Genomic DNA, 18,141 nt, shown 5'->3' on the forward strand with positions numbered 1-18,141 from the left:
TGCATACATGGGGCAGGCACCCCCAAACATGCATACATACACTCACACAGAAACACACACACAAATAAATGAATACGGGAAAACAAGTAAATACTTAGAGATTATAGATTATAAAGTACATTTGTTTGCATTCATTTCTTCCTTCAGTCATTCAATACACAGTTTCTAAACACCCACCTGTGAAGCCAGACAATGGGCATGTGGCCACCTATAGCAAGGATAGAGCAGGCTGGTGGTTACAATCACACTATTCAACATGTCACACAGTGTGCATGTGTTATCACTACTGTGATTCTCAGATTGAGCCAGAGATTGTAGGCACGCTTTCATCTACTTTTGCACTGGGTACCACATTTATTTTGGGGATGCTCAGCTCTGTGTGCCTGACTCTAATCATGGAACACTTTGGAGTGTGAATGTTTTTATAGGGCTTAATTGTTTCTTGACTCAATATTGACAAAATAACACATCCTTCATGACAGTTGGCTACCAGCAAATCTCAGAGAAAATTAAAACATAAGCTAGCACTGAGTTTTGGGCAGGAGGCATTTACTCCATGAGAAGTAAATAGTTAGAATCAAGACTTTCCATATTTATTAGTTAAAGCATATGCATAAAGGGTATTTTGCCAAGTAAAACCTTTCCAAATTTACCTTGTTGACATTAAATAAAAATGAAGTTTTTTGGAGAAAAAAGTATCTCTCAGAACTTTGCATACATTTACATGTATGTGGTTGGGTGGATATGCATGCACCAGGCACATGGAGGCCAGAGATTGACATCACATGGTTGGGCGTGGTTGGGTGTGGCTGGGTGTGGTTGGGTGTGGTTGGGTGTGGTTGGGTGGGTGTGCATGCACCAGGCACTTGTTGGCCAGAGATTGACAGCAGTGTTTTGCTCAAACACTCTCCCTCTTAGTTTTCGAGTCAGGGTCTCTCACAAAAGCCAAAGCTCACTGATTTGTGATAGTCATTCTGGCCAGGGGCCTGCCTGTACCCATCCCTAGCACTGCAGTTAAAACACACAGAAATGTACCTGCTGGTTTATGCCGGCTCTGGGGAATCGAACTTAGTTAGGCTTCTGTACCAAAACACTTTTCAGACTGAGACCTCTCCCAGCCTCCAAATCTTGGGAGTTTCTAAACATTCGTTCCAATGTATAAGTAGCTGGGAGTTTAAAGTTAAACAATACATCACCTCTTTTACTGTTGGCACATGAGGGAAAGCTTGAGCTGTCTATGCAGGCAGAATTGGAGAACAATATACAGAAGTTAATTCAGACCATAAATAATTTACTTAAAAAAAACCCTCAGACTTGGATTTGATTTACATGCTCATAAAACTGCCGAATATCAATATTTTCTTTTCTTCCTCCAAACTGGTTGCTCTCTTAAGCCATTCTGTGTTAACAGTGGTCACATAAAGTGGCTGTATCTATGATTTAATGGGGGACAAAGAGTAATATCCTAACCGTAACAGCCCACGGGAGGAAAAACTGTATCTCTGCAATCCAGCTCCTTGCCCACTGGGCTTACTGACTCTGTATTGGACAAGGTTCCCTCTGGCATGTTCTTTGGACAATTGTTTGCCCTACCTGAAAATTGAACAATATTTTTGTAGCTGCTGACATGGAGGTGGAATAACCAGATGGACTGACGGGTAATCTGTGGAAGGAAGGTATGAATGCTTCTCTCTTTACTGTCAGTGAAGATGGCTTCTTAGGCCTCTTGCTGTGTTAACAGTGACCCCTCCCAGGTGTCTCACAGAGCTGGTACCTTCCATCTCTGAGAGGCTCACATGATGCTGCCCAGGATATGCCCCTACTCATAAGGCTCCAGCAATCTGCCCACAGCCCTTGGGTTGCAGCTAATCACATCCTGCCAGGCCCAGTTAATGAGAACAAATAACTTCCAGGGATACCTGGCAGCTCCCTCTCAGAAGAAAGGCAGAAGAGCAGCTGGCTTGGGCCAGAGGGACCTGAGGCTCACAGAGCAGAGCTGACAGCCCTTCTGCCTCTGGGTTGGGGGACAAACTTATCCAGGTTTTCTGCGGAGACCACCCAGCTCCAGGCCAACAATGCAGATCTGCTCCTTTCTTCCTCAGTGGGAATTCTGTCAGAAAACTGACATTCCCACCCATACAATGCCTTAGTGCTCCCTCCCACTAAGCACCAAGTGAACTCCAGGCATCCTCCTGTCTCCACCTCCCCAGCATGGGGACTGTAAAAGCTCACTATCATGCCTGGCTTTTTTAGTTTGTTTTTACGCTATTGTTCCCTTTTCCTCTAGGTACTTGCCTTCCAGAGACAGGAAGGTGAGATTGTTGATTTTTCTGTTATTGGACTCCAAAAGAGTCCTCCCCTGGGCTGTATGAAAGACCACACTGGGGGTTTAGTCAGTTCTGACCTGGTTGACAAGGTCCCAGAGCTCCCCTGGGGTGGAGGTTGGAAGCAGCAGACTGGTCCTTAGAGGGGGTTGAAAAGTCACCATGCTAGACAGCCCTCCCCTTCTGCCAGCCTCCCCTGCTCTGTTGGGGAACTTCATGCTACAAAGCAACTCTGATATCGGCAAAGTAGCCACAATCTAGTTGAAAACATGTGCATGTTTAAAACTGCTCTTTGGAGGGCCTTCCCATCCTCTGGGACTTCGTGACAAGAAGGAGAATATTAGGATATGGTCACTAGGAAGATGTGGATCCGGGGCTGTGGAGATGAGAGGGCTCCATCGCTAAAGTGCTTGCCTTGTTAGGACGAGGACCTGAGTTCCACCCTCAGATCCCACTTTAAAAAAGCCAGGCATGGGGCTAGGGAGTGAAGGTACAGAGGTTAAAGTAAAGCACCTACTGTGCGAGCGTGAGGACCAAGTGTGGAAAGCCAGCAAACCATGTAAATGACAAGTGGGCGTGGGGGCTCTTCAGTAATTCCAGCCTTAGAAGTTGGAGAGAAGGGATCCCCAGAGCAAGCTGGCTAAACAGACTAGACGTGTTGGTGAGAGACTCTGATCCAATGAATAAGGCATAAGAACAACCGAGGATGATTCTGACATCAACCTCTGGCTCATGCATGCGCTCATACCCACACATGAAAAATCCACACATATACACATCACACATGGAGACACATTAAAAATGGAGAGAAGGATCCAAGTGTGGCGGTACAGACTTGTCATTTCAGCACTGGGGAGGTGGTGGAGACAGGGACATCCCTTGGGGCTATCTGGTGAGTTCTAAGCAGAGAAAGACCCTATCTCAAAAAACAATGTGGACAACACCTGAGGAATGGCACCTAAGGTTGACTGTTGGTCTCCACATGCATGTGCACATGCATGTACTCCCACACATGTACACACCTACACACAGGTCCACAGATAGCTTGTGTTGTTGACATATACTGATGTGTGGTGAATGGAGAGTAATCTGACTTTCTTCATTCATAAAACGTGGGAACCACCTGAGGTTGTGAGAAAAGAGTGAGGTGACTACACAATCAGAGAAGCCACCTAGGCAGGGCCAAATGCGGAGTAGTCGCTCCATAGGTGGCAAATGGCAGCCAGGACGGGAACCACAGAGGACAGGCCATTTTGTCATGTCAGACTTGAAGAACAATAGATTCTATTTGTAAAAGCATGAAGTGTGTGTATGTGCCCATGACATGAATACATAAATACACATCACTAAGCATTTGTTGAATTCTTCTCTTTGTTTTTGAGGGTTGAATTTTGAGACAGGGTTTCATGTAGCCCAAGCTGGCCTCAAACTCTCTATGTTGTTGTTGTGGGATAATCTTTCTGTACACTGTGAAGATGTGTCTTTGCCAAAGCACCTTCTGATAAGTTTAATAAAGAGCTGAATGGCCAATAGCTAGGCAGGAAGAGGTTAGGCGGGATTTCCGGGCAGAGGGAAAAGAAGAGACGACTCTAGGCATGGGACAGACACGAGGGGAGACAGAGAGGAAGCAAGACATGCAGGAGGAGAGGTAAAAGCCATGAGTCTCATGGCAGCATGTAGATGAACAGAAATGGGTTAATTTAAGTTATAAGAGCTAGTTAGAAACAAGTCTGAGCTAAGGCCAAGCTTTCATAATTAATAACAAGTGTCCATGTTGTATTTTTGTGAGCTGGTGGCCCCAAGAAAAGTCCTCCTACACTATGTAGTCCAAGATGACCTTGAACCTGGGGTGTTGAGAGTATAGATTCCAGGTACATGTACCAAGACAACCAGCTTCTGCACTGCTGGGGATCAAGCCCTAGGCACTATGCATGCTGCCAACGCACTCTATCCACTGAGCCACAGCCTCAGCCAGCATTCATTTCTTTTGTGCAACAGTCTTGTCAGATAAAACGAGGGTGCGGGTGCGCCACACTTCCTATCCTTCATGATAGGGCAGCTGTGCCTGTGTTTGAACCCTGAGTCTTTCCCAGGCAGAGTCCATATGGTCTCTTCATATTCAAATTGGTCTTAAGTGTGTGTGTACTCTTATTTCCTTCTCATTATTTATTCTTTGGATTGTGTTTACGGTTGGTGCATAATAGATGCCTGTTTACTTCTGAGGAGATAAAGGAAGGCATTAGTTTAAATTGTGTATGTGGGATTGCAAGAAAACAAGTTGGAAATTAATTTCCTGCTGTTTCCTCTCTATTCATTCAGTTAGTCATTTAACAAACATGCATTAAACACTTCATGGGGACTGAGAGTCATACTGAGCCCTGGAGAAATAATGGCAAAGGGATTGGAGGCACTAAGGGGCAGACCAGAGGAGTCAGGCATGGGCTCAATTGGGCACCCGTGAGAACCAGGAGCAGGCTGTGTTCTTGCATTCCTGAGATGGTGATTTTAAAGATAATGTAAGACTCCGATGTGGGATGTGCCTGAAAGTGCCCCTATAAAGATTCCTGAGTCCAACCGTGGCACACAGCACCCAGGTCAGAGAAAGAGAGAGAGAAAAAAAAAGTTTTTCTCTTTAGAAAACAGTGTCTCATATAGCCCAGGCTGGCCTGGAACTCAGGATATAGCCAAGGATAATCTTGGAATCTTAATCCTCCTGATTCCACCTCCCAAGTACTAGGATAACAGGTATGGTCACCATGATCCCCAGTTTGTAGCTTTTTATTCACTGGGAAATAATCCCAAATTTCCACGTGGCCCAAGGTTTCCTCTCAGTGTATCCAGGCTTGTTTCCAGTGTGTCATCTACTTATACTCACTTTGTGAAAGTACCACTGGGCTCTAGTACTCAGAAGCCCTCCCTACAGCAGTTCTTAACCTTGGTTGAATAAACCCCCAGAGGGCTTTAAAAATGTGAGTACTCAGGCTCCATGCCAGAGCAGAGTCCAACCAGCTCCGGAATAGGACATAATATAGTTAGTAGCATATTTAAAGATTCCCTAGGCAGGGGGCTGGACAGATGGCTCAGTCAGTAAAGTGCTTGCCACACAAGTATGAAGACCTGGGTTTGAATCCCAGCACCAACCTAAGAAATAGAGTACGATAGTATATGTCTATAATCCCAGTCCTGGGGAGGCAGCACAATAGGATTCCTGGGGCCTGCTGACCAGTCAGTATAGCTTAATCTGTGAGCTCCAAATTCAGTGAGAGAGACTCTGCCTCAAAATGACAACAACAACAACAACAACAACAAGAACAAGGTGGAAGGTGATTGAGGAAGACAGTAGCATTAACCTCTGCCCTCCATATGATGTGTACACACACACACACACACACACACACACACACAGACATATACACACACAAACAGACACACACAACACAACATGCACACCACACACAGACACACAGACACACACACCACAGACACACACACATACACAGATAGACACACACACACAAATAGACACACACACACACATACACAGACAGACAGACAGACAGACAGACAGACACACACACACACACACACACACACACACACACACACTTCTCTAGGCAAATTCAGCAGCTGCACATAACCATGAGAACCACCTCCTCTTCTGGACCTGCACCCTGACTGGCTCTGGCTCCCGCTGTGGTACTCCTCTCCAATCCTGTCCCTTTTCTGTGGCTCTGCCTCACTCCTCCTACCCGCTGCTGACTACTGTCCATTCCCCAAGTCCCCACTGCACCCAGCAGCTTCTCTAACCTGGACCCCACGGCCCTCTATCCTCCTCACTTCTGGTCTAAGGTTTCCACGGGATACCAGAGCCTGTATGAGGCGACACTTAATGCAGGTTTGTTACATGCCACTGAATCCATCCGAAGGCAATGCAGTGGTCCAAAGGATGCTATCATGTTTATTTCACACACACATTGTACATTTGTATGTGGAACAGTTGGGCTGGAAGGAACTGTGGCTAAGGCAATACTATGGACAAATAGCAATTCACTGCCTGGTAGTAGACTGCCCATCAAATATTTAGATGAAGAAAATACAGATTCAATCATGAAGACTTCCAAACTCCCATAAAGAAATGAGGGTAAGCTTTGGTGTGGTCTTTCTACCCCAATGCCAAGAAGCAAGAAAAGTTAAGTGTGCATGTGTATGTGTATACCTACCAAGCCATGGTATGTGGTTTATGTATGTGGGGGGACTCTAGATATTTATCTATATATGTGAGAGGGTGTGTGTACATCTGCAAATATGTATGTGGTATATGTATCCATCTATGTATGTGTGTGGAGGTAATGCACTTGTGTGTGAGTGTGTGTGTATGGGGAGGGGAGAGGGACACACACACCTTTCAAGCCAGGGAATGTGAGAGTATGTGTTTTCTATGCATATGTGTGTGCATCCATCTATGTACAGTATCTACCTATTTCTAGTAAAAACGTTCTTTTAGTAAAAGCACAGACAGAATTTTACATTCTCTAGTGTTTTCTCAAATCATCAGCCAGCTTTCCATTTCCCAGAAAACGAGCATCAGGGCAAAAAGGATTGAGGTCGCTTTAAAGTCATGCCTCACCCATCAGCGTATGTTTTATGGAACTTAGTAGCAAGGAAATAACTTACATGAGGCCTTACCTTGTTAGTCGGACTAATTAGTATAAAAAGCCTTGGAAAGAATTTCCACTTCACATTATTACTACACGGAACTGCCCCTCTGAGGGCATTCTCTTACAAAGCCTGCAAACAGACAGTCTACCCCATGCAATTAGTTCCAGAACAACAGGCATGTGTAATCAGAGGCCGGTATTCATGAATACAAAACATTTGTGTTGTTCGGAGGCAGCTCTTTGTTGTAAATCACCTTGCTGGCAACTGTTAATTTCTGCAATTAGGAACAGAGGGACTCTCTCTTCAAAACTCCTGGTGTCAGTGGAACAGCGGAAAATGATTTCGAAGGAGAAAATTTTGGTTTGCCCGAGGTACTCTGGAGAAACCCACACAGCACAGGCGTGGGAAACACAGGGGAAGCAGACGGTTCTTTTTGTGTGTATGTGGGCATTCGTGTCTGTATGTGCTTGTATGCCTTTGTGCACGCTGAGGCCAGATTTAAACATGAAGTGCTCTCCTCAATTACTTCTCCAACTTAATTTGTTGAGACAGGGTTTCTCACTGAACCTGGAGCTCATTGATTCAGCTGACCCAGCTGGCCAGGGAGCCTCAGGGAGCCTCCAGTCCCTGCCTCCACAGCGCGGGTATTAGTGCTGTGTACAACTATATGTAGCTTTTTACAAAGGGTCTGAGGATCTGAACTTAGGTCCTCATGATGGCGATTTCCAGGCTGAGCCACCTCCATGGCCCAGACTCCAGTTTCTACAGAGAAATGCTGTGAGCTTTGTGCTGGATAAGGAGTGACCCAAGGGAGAAGCGTGCTAAGTACACAGCTCTGTGGTTTGAGCCCATAGATTTGACTTCTGAATACAGGTCATGTCTCACTGGAAATTTCTGTGCAAGGGGTGAAAGTGCAACTTGGCTCATCAATACTTTTAACCAAGGGGGATTATTGGCTCCTTTAAACAGCCTTGTATCTATTTGGTCTTTCTTGCCCTAGACTTTGACTAGACCAAGGGCCTGGGGAGCAGGGCTGAAGAAAGCTGGACTGGTCTCACCAGACCCCAAGTCTGTGTGCCAGCTTTTACGTCAACAACTTTCCTGACTGCTTTAACTTTGGATTCCCGAATGACTGTTGTTGTGTGTGTGTGTGTGTGTGTGTGTGTGTGTGTGTGTGCATGTCTGTGGGTATGAGTAGAGGCCATACATAAGTGAACCTCAGGTGTCACCCCTCAGGTACTATCTCTATTGTTTTTACATACACAGTCTCTCACTAATCTGCTATTCACCAAGTAGGCCAGGCTGCCTGGACAGGGAACCCCAGGGATCTGCCTGTCTCTGCCTACTGCACGCTGAGACTACAGGTCTGCCCCTACACTTGGCATATTACATGGGCTCCAAGAGTCAAACCCAGGTCCTTGTGCATCCTTCATCCACTGAGCAATCTTTCCAGCTCCATTCTGGAGTTTTTGAATCCTGACAGGGCAGCGGGTTACAGACACTATTTGCCTGAGTAAGCAACGTGCATGACTGGAAATACTAAACAAGGGAAAGACTGAATATTAGGTCATTTTTCAGGGACATGTGGAGAGTTCTCCAACGTGTTCACTGAGTGCCAAGGACAGAGTAGTCAGTATTGTGAGCCCAAGACTGCAGGAGCAGTGTGTATAGACACCAGCAAGCAGGGCTGCTCACACGTAAATGCAAATGCTGGACTCACCCTGAGTGGCACCAGGATTCTGTGGGTTGGGGGTGAATCCTGAGAGTCAGCATTCATCCCGAGCTCCCAGGCATGGCTCATGCTGTGGGGCTAGACAGCACATCCTTAACAACCACTGGTGTGGGATGGAGGCTACGGCCCAGCTGGCACTGCTTCCATCCCCAGTCCCACATAATCCAGACGTTATGGCACATGTCTGTAATCCCAGCACCTGGGAGATGGAAGATCAGGAGTCCAAGGTCATCCTTGGCTACAAAGTGAGTTCTACACCACAGTGTGGAAAACCACTGGTGTGGAAAAACCTTAGCCTAGGAGAAGCATTCGTGTGAGACTCTCCTAGCCCAGGGGAGACGCTGATGTGGGACTCTCCCAGCCTAGGGGAGACACTGGTGTGGGACTATCCCAGCCTAGGGGAGACACTGGTGTGGGACTATTTCAGCCTAGGGGAGACATGGTGAGGGACTCTCCTAGCCCAGGGAGACACTGGTGAGGGACTCTCCCAGCCCAGGGAGACACTGGTGAGGGACTCTCCTAGCCCAGGGAGACACTGGTGAGGGACTCTCCTAGCCCAGGGAGACACTGCTGTGAGAAAACTAAATAGCCAAAACATTCATCCTCAGAAGGTGAAGATTTCACTAGTCTGAAGGAAGAGGAACGTGGCGGTAAAATGGGTTATAGCTGGGATTCTGGCCTGGACACTTCATGGTCCAACCCATCAACTTCTAGGACAGTGTCACAGGAGAGAGAGGACATCCTGGATGGGGAGGGTAGGAACATCAGAAGGAGTTCTCTGGAAAACGTTTATCTAGCTGTTAGCAAGGAGAAAGAATTGAAGATATTGGTTATCCCATGAGTAAGCTAATGGGACACGATTAACATGCCATTTTTCTAAAATCTGTTCAACTGCACTCTAGCAATCCTCCAATAGACTCTCACAGAATGTGTGAGAGAGTTAACACACTGGGAAGATGTCTAAAGAAGTTATGTCATTTAAATAATGGCTTCCATCATGGTGGCGTCCCTGAGGAGAACTTTTCCACATTGCCGGTGGACCACTGTGGCAAGAAGCAGCAGTATGGCTGGCTCCTATTCCTAACAGAAATGAGAGACGGTGCTGAGGAGTTTGAGAGCTCTGAGCAGGCTTCAGTACCCATCCCCGCCCCCCGGCAAGACACTCTCCAACACCCACCATTTTGTGTTCATCTTGCCATCATTATCAGATAATATTTATTGAGTTTACTCATGCGTGGGACTCCGTCTTCTTCCATTGCCCTCAAATTTTCTTCCTGACTTCCCTTTCTCTTTTTGGCTGGTGCTCAAGCGGCTGATTTTCCCCCTCGGGTTGCCAACTGTGAACGCTGTCCCCACCCACTCAATCAGCGATTCGCTTCTCAGAGAATGCATCCAATTGTACACGCAGCGTGCCCACATGTGGCTCTTCCTCATTCAGGGTCCAGGATCGCACTTCTTGGACAGAAGGAGTCGATCAAACAGTGAATCGCACCCCAAGTGTGTGCAAGGACAGTAGACAATTATCTCAAGGAATCACAGATACCCTGGCAACATTACAGAGGAGGGGAGGGAAGGAAGACAGGATCAGAGTGGAGAGAGAGAGGAGAGAGGAGAGAGGAGAGAAAGACAGGGAAAGGGAAGGAAAGAGGAGAGGCAGCAGAGAGAAGGAAGGGGCGGAGGGAGAGGGATGAAGGGAAGGAAGGGGAAGAGACACAGAGTTAGGAAAAAGAGGAGGAAGGAGAGAGAGAAAGGGAGAGAGAAGGAGAGAGAAAGGAGAAAGAGAAGAGAGGGCAGAGAGGAAAGAGATATAGGAGGCGGGAAAGAGAAGTTAGGTAAGAGATATGTAGAAGGCACGTCTATGTAGAGGGGAGGCAGAGGGAGGAGAGGCTAAGAGACCAATATTTACCAGCGGACATCTGTTTACAACTTCTTGGGGGAAAACATTACAATTCTGTGTAGCATGGACTCGCATGCCCTCTACCCTGATGAAGATCCTTAACAAGCCCAGCTTCTCCTCTGCCCTCTTCCCCAGCCTCACCTCATCAAGACATCTCTCATACTGTTCTCTTTGATTCTCATTTTCCAGCGCCAGTGCCGAATTCTCCGCCTGCAGTAAGAGACAGAAATAACAACCATAAATCAATGAAACGTTGTGTTATGTGACAACTCATTCAATATGGTTGCTAAATATACCTCCCCAGGACCCCGGGTAATCTCTTAGAAGTCCCTATGACAGGTTTGCTCTAAGTACTATTATAAGTATCGCAGGGGTGACTCCTGTCTTACAGGCTCGCTCACGAGCATACATTAAGATTCTAAGAAATCGGAACTTGATATTCTGAGCAAGTAGAAAATCAAATCAAGACTGTGCAGGAGTGTTCCACAGAAAGATGCCAGTATTTATCTTATGCTAAGAAAATGTAAGAAATGCCTAAATCCACTCCATTAGGAACTGGCATGGTCTCAGTCTAATGCTTGTTGACGCCACAAAAAGGAATTTCAGGTAAAGCTTTTAACTCAGAGACAAAGTCCAGGTGTTACTCTTGGTGCCAGCCAGTGACTTTGGAACATAAGATGACCAGGAGAAAGGCACACCTTGAATGATCCTTACGGATCTCTCTGTCTGCCCCGTTTCCTCTAATTAGAGTGTTCATGCACCTCAGAGCATGTGGGCAGAGGGGTGTTAACATGCTCTCAGTTCCTTTTACTGTTGCTGTGATAAAAAACAAACTGACAAATTTCAGAGAGAAAAGGTTTCTCATTGCTCATAGTGTAGGTGAAGTCCATTATGATAGGGATGTCAAGGCAGCACCATGCCAGGCTTTTTACATGGGTGGGTTACGGTGATCGAACTCAGGTCCTTATTTTGCACAGAAACCACTTTACTGACTGATCCATCTCCTCAGCCCAGGAAGGAGCACTCTTAATCAGTCTGCCGAGTACAGTAGGCTTCAAGATGGTAGACAGGTTAGTATGTTTCCTTTATAGCTTCTCCCCATCTGGTTTAGGAAGTTTTTGTATGGTACATACACACACACACACACACACACACACACACACACACACACACACACACCCTTTTTAATAACCATGTAGACTTCCCACACATCTTCCCTCATATCATGATAATCAACACTTGGCCACATCTGCTCAAGCATTCTCTTTCTTTCCCCTCCTTTTTCCTGCATCATGAAGGCAGGTGTCAGACAAGACCCCATCATCCCTAGTGTGTGCGTTAAGATGCTCCTGTGCACAACCACAGGGTGGTTATCAATTTCCTGAAATACAATGTGCGCTATGGTAATAAGGTCCACACTTACTGCAGTTTCAGCCTTGACCTGACCATACCCTTTACAGTGAGTTTTTCTAGTCCACAATTTTTGTTAATACCCGGTAACCTTTGATATCCAGTGACCTCCTGATTTTTCCCGCCCTGCTCTCCCCTTCCTTTCTTTCCTCTCCTTCTCTTCCCTTCCACTCCCTCCCCTTCTATCCACTTCCTCTCCTTCTCTTTCCCGTCCCTCCCCACCTACCCCCTGAGCTCTTCCCTCCCTCCCTCCCTACCCCCTGAGCTCTTCCCTCCCTCCCTCCCTCCCCACCACCTTCATTTCCTATATCTAGGACCCATTTTCTGCAGTAAGAACTGGGCTCCCAAAGGCAGTGTATTTACTACCCTGTTCCACACCCGCAATGCAGGAACGACTCTTACACCACGAAAATCCGTGCTCAGGAGAGGTGAGGAGATGTTCTTTTTTTAGAGTGAAGATATTAATGAAAATTCTCTGCTCAAAAGTGACCCGGTCAGTTCTCTGCCCTCCTATCCAGTGTCCATGATGCGATTCATTTGTTTCTGACAGGGCTTAAATTCAATTTCCCCCTCTTTCTGATTTCATTTTATTTTTCTGAATATGTTAAATATTAGCATGATTCCAGAAGTCAAGGCTATACTGAGAGGCGAATGCTCAGTGAAGCTCCCTCCTTCCCTCTTTCTGTCCACCTCTTTTGTAGGCTTGTTAGCAGTGTGTGCTCTCTCCCATTACTTCCTTTCAATGCTTCATGAAACCGTGTCCTTTGCCCCCTCTCACGATTACACATTTAGACATGATTTTCCCCTTTCTCCTGTTATTCACACCAGCATATCAGATGCAATCATTCTACTTTACCTTCCCACAGGATCCCTGGATTGACTTGCCCGACTGAGTGCAAGTGCACCTTCACATGCACGTGCCCGTGTGCCCGTGCACCTTCACATGCGTGCCCGCGCACCTTCACATGCATGCCTGTGTGCCGGCGCACCTTCACACGCGTGCCCGTGTGCCCGCGCACCTTCACACGCGTGCCCGTGTGCCGCGCACCTTCACACGCGCGCCCACGCACCTTCACACGCGCGCCCGCCCACCTTCACACACATGCCCGCCTACCTTCACACGCGTGCCCGCCCACTTCACACATGTGCCCGCCCACCTTCACACATGTGCCCGCCCACCTTCACACGCGTGCCCGCCCACCTTCACACATGTGCCCGCCCACCTTCACACGCGTGCCCGCGCACCTTCACACGCGTGCCCACCCACCTTCACACACGTGCCCGCCCACCTTCACACACATGCCCGCCCACCTTCACACGCGTGCCCGCCCACTTCACACATGTGCCCGCCCACCTTCACACATGTGCCCGCCCACCTTCACACATGTGCCCGCCCACCTTCACACACGTGCCCGCCCACTTTCACACATGTGCCCGCCCACCTTCACACGCGTGCCCATGTGCCCGCGCACCTTCACACGCGTACCCACGCACCTTCACACGCGTACCATGCACCTTCACACGCGTGCCCGCGCACCTTCACACGCATGCCTGTGTGCCCGCCCACCTTCACACATGTGCCCGCCCACCTTCACACACGTGCCCGCCCACTTTCACACATGTGCCCGCCCACCTTCACACGCGTGCCCATGTGCCCGCGCACCTTCACACGCGTACCCACGCACCTTCACACGCGTACCCACGCACCTTCACATGCGTGCCCGCGCACCTTCACACGCATGCCTGTGTGCCCGCCCACCTTCACACACGTGCCCGCCCACTTTCACACATGTGCCCGCCCACCTTCACACGCGTGCCCATGTGCCCGCGCACCTTCACACGCGTACCCACGCACCTTCACACACGTGCCCGCCCACCTTCACACATGCGCCTGCGCCTATGGAGGCTGGAGGCTGACGTCAGGCTGTCTTCTCACTCATTCTCCGCTTTGTTTTGAGACAGGGTCTCTCAATAAACCTGCAGCTCACTAATTGACTCAGGATGGCTTGTTAGCGAGCCCCAGGATCCAGCCTTCTGTTCCTCCTGCCCAGTGCTTGGATTACAGGTATGCGCAGCCATGTCAGAATATTTTCTGTGGGTGCTGGACTCTGAACCAGGCCCTGATGCACATACGCAGTGTCTTACTGACTGAGCCATCTCCCTACCCTCCCAAGATTCTGGCACGTCCACTCTACCCTTGTTTTGGCCCTTTTAGTGGATAATGATTGATGGGGGGTTAGTCTTATATTTTCCATTATTTCCAGAGCATCGTGAAATACCCACTTTCTTTTTTCCCCTTTACAACATCTCTAAGCCACACACCCCCACTTAGCCTCTTTCTCCCTGGACACAGCATCCTTCTGAGACAGCCACGTGGATAAGCTCTTTTGCGTTCTACCTCTCAGCCAATGTAGCAACCCTGTTCACACTGTGCCCAATGCTGACCATGTGACTGGGGAGTGGGGTTTCTCTTTCTGGCTGTTGACTTTTCTCCTCTGCCCCCCCCTCCTTAGCCACAGGCTGCAGCAGTACTTCTGTGGCATCCTAGAGGTCATTTTCTACTTATAGCAACTTGCACTTGAATGCTTTGATTTTGATAATGAGAAAGGCACAGGCATCCTATGACTTCATTTTTCTTTATTATTATTATCAATCAATTTGTTCTTGAAAATTTTATACACTCAATTCTCTCTTCCTCCTCCTTCCCACCTTTGGGACTAAACCCAGGGTCCCACCTTTGCTAAGCAGCCACTGTCTTGATTATATCTATCCTGACTCTATCCCTCCAACTGTTCTCTTGTCCCCAATATAACTCCCTTTCAACTTCAAGTCCTTTTTTTTTTTTTAGTATTATAATCCACCATGTCTAAGTGTCTAATTAGTGTTGCACACAGTGCAGGGTATGGGCTCATCTGCTTGGACCTGGGTAACCCACCAATAGCCACCCCCCAAGAGACACGTGACTCTTCCTTTCCCAGCAGCCATCCACTGCCATGCTTCTAGGCTTGTCTCCCTTCTGTTCTGTTGAACCTGCTTCAGGAACAGCTGAGGCAACACTTAGTTCTTTCCCCAGGCCGGGCAGGAGGGCACTTTAGGTTCCAGTTCAGTTCTGTCACAGGTATATAGGCGGTGTTGGGATTTGCAGCCTTCAGCAGGTTATTCTAGTTAACAAATCTGGTTCTTTAATGAACAGATCTGGGAGAGAGAACTTGGTCTCTGAAGTGCTTGCTATGGCAGCACCGGGACCTGAGTTCAATCCTGAAAACTACTGTGTGAGCGCTGAGCATGGTGGCATGCATCTGCACCCTCAGCACTAGGTCGGCAGAGACAGTGTGAATCCTTGGTTAGAGACTGCTGGGCAGCCAGCCCAGCCTTCTCAGCCAGCTGCAGCCCGTAAGAGACCCCAGAGCAAAACCAAGGTGGACACTGCATGAGGTTGACACATACCTAGGCATTTGCACACTCATACAACTATGCACATGTATATGCACACACACACATGCACACGCACATGCACACACACACTGAAGGACACAAATCATTCAACTAAAACAACTTCCACTTCGAGCTTGAGGTATCAAGATTACAAGGGCAAATCCTGGAATTCCAGTTCTGTAAGATGATTGTTTTCCTTTGAGAAAGGTTGTTGGGGATGGGGTCTGCTGACATTACTAAGGAGACTGGAAAAGAGAATGGAGACGGCAGTGGGGACGAGTTTACATTGTTTTCACTTTAGATGTCTTGGTGAAAAGCATGCAAGGAAGTAAAATGGAAACTGGGAATTTATATGGGAGGTCTGCAACTCTCCTCTACCCACATCACGTCGCGATAACACGATGATCGATCCATTCAGATAATTACCATCATTACAGTTTACATTACCTGCCTCACATTTACTGTTCTGACAATTACAGCCCAGCAAATTAAATACAGAGAGGGTCCTGGCGAACACAGCCACATTTACGACCACCGTACTCAGTTACAGAGACATGATTTAATTGATGCAATCTCACACATCCCAGGAGACAGTAGAGATGTTTAACAATTATACCTGGGAAGGTAAAATGATCTTGAACTCATGATTCTCTTTAGTCCGTTCATATTTATTAGAGATTCGGGATTAACCCATTTCCAACAGGAGACAACGTGTAAAGAAACAGAAAACTCTCCTAATTAAGTGTGATTTAAAGAAACAGTGGGTATTTATATAGAAGAGTTGTGAAAGGATAAAGAGAAAAGAAGGGAAAATGTAGGCATCATTACTATGAATTATAGAAATTAGAACAAATCATGTTCCATTTTAAATATGCTATTAAGTCAGGATACCCAGAGGACTCAATTAGAACCTTCAAGCATATGTTGCTGGTGGATCTTTGTGTTCGGCTTTCTCTTTTACAGTGATCAAAAACTTCTGCTAGACTTCACCCCTGACTGAGGGGATTTCCAATTCAGGGTAGTGTGTCCATGGATCCAAATTACACTGATCTCTGTAAGTTTGAGGTTTCATTTGTAAAAATTCTGTTTTTTAAGTTTATTTTTTTTAATCTTTGTGTGTATGTGTGTGTGTGTCTATATGTAAATGCATGTACATGTGGAGGTCAGAAGAGGGCCCATGGAGATCCCCTGGATCTAGAGCTACAGGAAGCTGTGAGTTAACTGACGTGGGTGCTTGAAATCAAACTCAGGTCCTCTGCAATGACAGCAAGCGCTCTTAACCACTGAGACATTTCTCCAGCGCCGTTTTGGTTATTTTTGTTTGTTTGTTTTTTGTTTTCTAACTAGAAGTTCAGTTCTTCAATGCCAACTTGTAGATGTCAAAACGTTGGACACCCCAGTGCTGACTTTCAAAGTTCTCCTATTGCATTTATATTCAGATGCAAATGGACGATGCCCTAAGCAGATTTGCATATGAAGAGGCAGGAAGTCGGTGTTTCATCACAGCATTTCAGATCCTAGCAACTGTGCAGTTTTACCAAGCTAAAGGGATCATCTGGGACAGAGGAAGTGTTTCATTTTACCTTCAAATCCCATCAATCCATCTTTCTTATAAGCCTTAGGACTTACTTGCGATCACACTTCCCACATCTTATAAGGTGGAAAAAAAGATGCTATGTAACTCACAGTTCTCCCCAAACTGTAGATATCAAACACTCACCTGTCCGAACGTTCACCTCTCCAAACAGTCACCTGTCCAAACAGTCATCCCTTCAAACAGTCACCTGTCCGACAGTCACCTGTCAGTCACCTGTCCAGTCACCTCTCCAAACAGTCACCTGTCCAGTCACCTGTCCAACAGTCACTTCTCCAGCAGGTGCTGTCCCTGAGCCAGGTATAGGCTCTGCTTTTCAATTAGATGCCAACAATTCAGGGGCTAAAAATTATTTGAAAACAAACAAACAAACATACAGCATAACACAAGCTGTGAGTATATTCTGTCCCTGGATGAGTTCTCACAGATATGTTAATAATTATATCTAATGGCTCAAAAGGAAGCCGGGATAAGTGTCCCTGGAGATTTCTGGGCCATTCTCTTTCATTTGCTGACCCAGTGGCACATATCCATTTTTTTCTCAGTCATTTTGACTGGAAATTGACATTTTATGTACTCTTCTATAAGCACATTTCATATGTACACACACTCACTAAGAAGTCCCAGGATGGAGCTGGCAAACGGTTATATTGGTTAGTTTTTATTGTCAGCTCAGTACTAACTAGACTCACCTGGGAAGATGTCTCAACTGAAGAATTTTCTGGATGCAATTGTCCTGAGGGCATGTGTGTGTGTGTGTGTGGGGGGGGTCATATTTCTTGACTGCTAAGGAATGGAGAGCTCAGCATATTGTGGGCAGTGCCACCTCCTGGGCAGGTGATCCAGAGCTCTATAAGAAAGCTGGCTGAGCCGTGCAGTGGTGGCACACGCCTTTAATCCCAGCACTCTGGAAGCAGAGGCAGGTGGATCTCTGTGCATTTGAGGCCAGCCTGGTCTACAGAGTGAGTTCCAGAAAAGGTGCAAAGCTACACAGAGAAACCCTGTCTCGAAAAACCAAAAAAAAGAAAGAAAGAAAGCTGGCTGAGCAAGAACCAGAGGGAGCAAGCCAGTGAGCAGCATTCTCCTTGGT

The 18,141-nt window shown here is 47.1% G+C and overlaps 1 protein-coding gene across 8 annotated transcripts in view; it reads right to left on the bottom strand.

Moving 5' to 3' along the window:
- Positions 1–18,141, bottom strand: part of Nckap5 (NCK associated protein 5) — a 926,583-nt gene that overhangs the window by 211,567 nt on the left and 696,875 nt on the right. For all 8 annotated transcript variants that reach the window (XM_052736785.1, XM_052736787.1, XM_052736784.1 and 5 more), the window contains one exon: positions 10,754–10,822. In XM_052736785.1, coding sequence (XP_052592745.1) covers positions 10,754–10,822 — 69 coding nt within the window. The remainder of the gene's footprint in view (positions 1–10,753; positions 10,823–18,141) is intronic.

Source organism: Peromyscus californicus, unplaced genomic scaffold (genome assembly GCF_007827085.1).
Source record: "Peromyscus californicus insignis strain IS unplaced genomic scaffold, ASM782708v3 Scaffold_14__1_contigs__length_90479793_seg_2, whole genome shotgun sequence".
NCBI classification, from domain to species: Eukaryota; Metazoa; Chordata; class Mammalia; order Rodentia; family Cricetidae; genus Peromyscus; species Peromyscus californicus.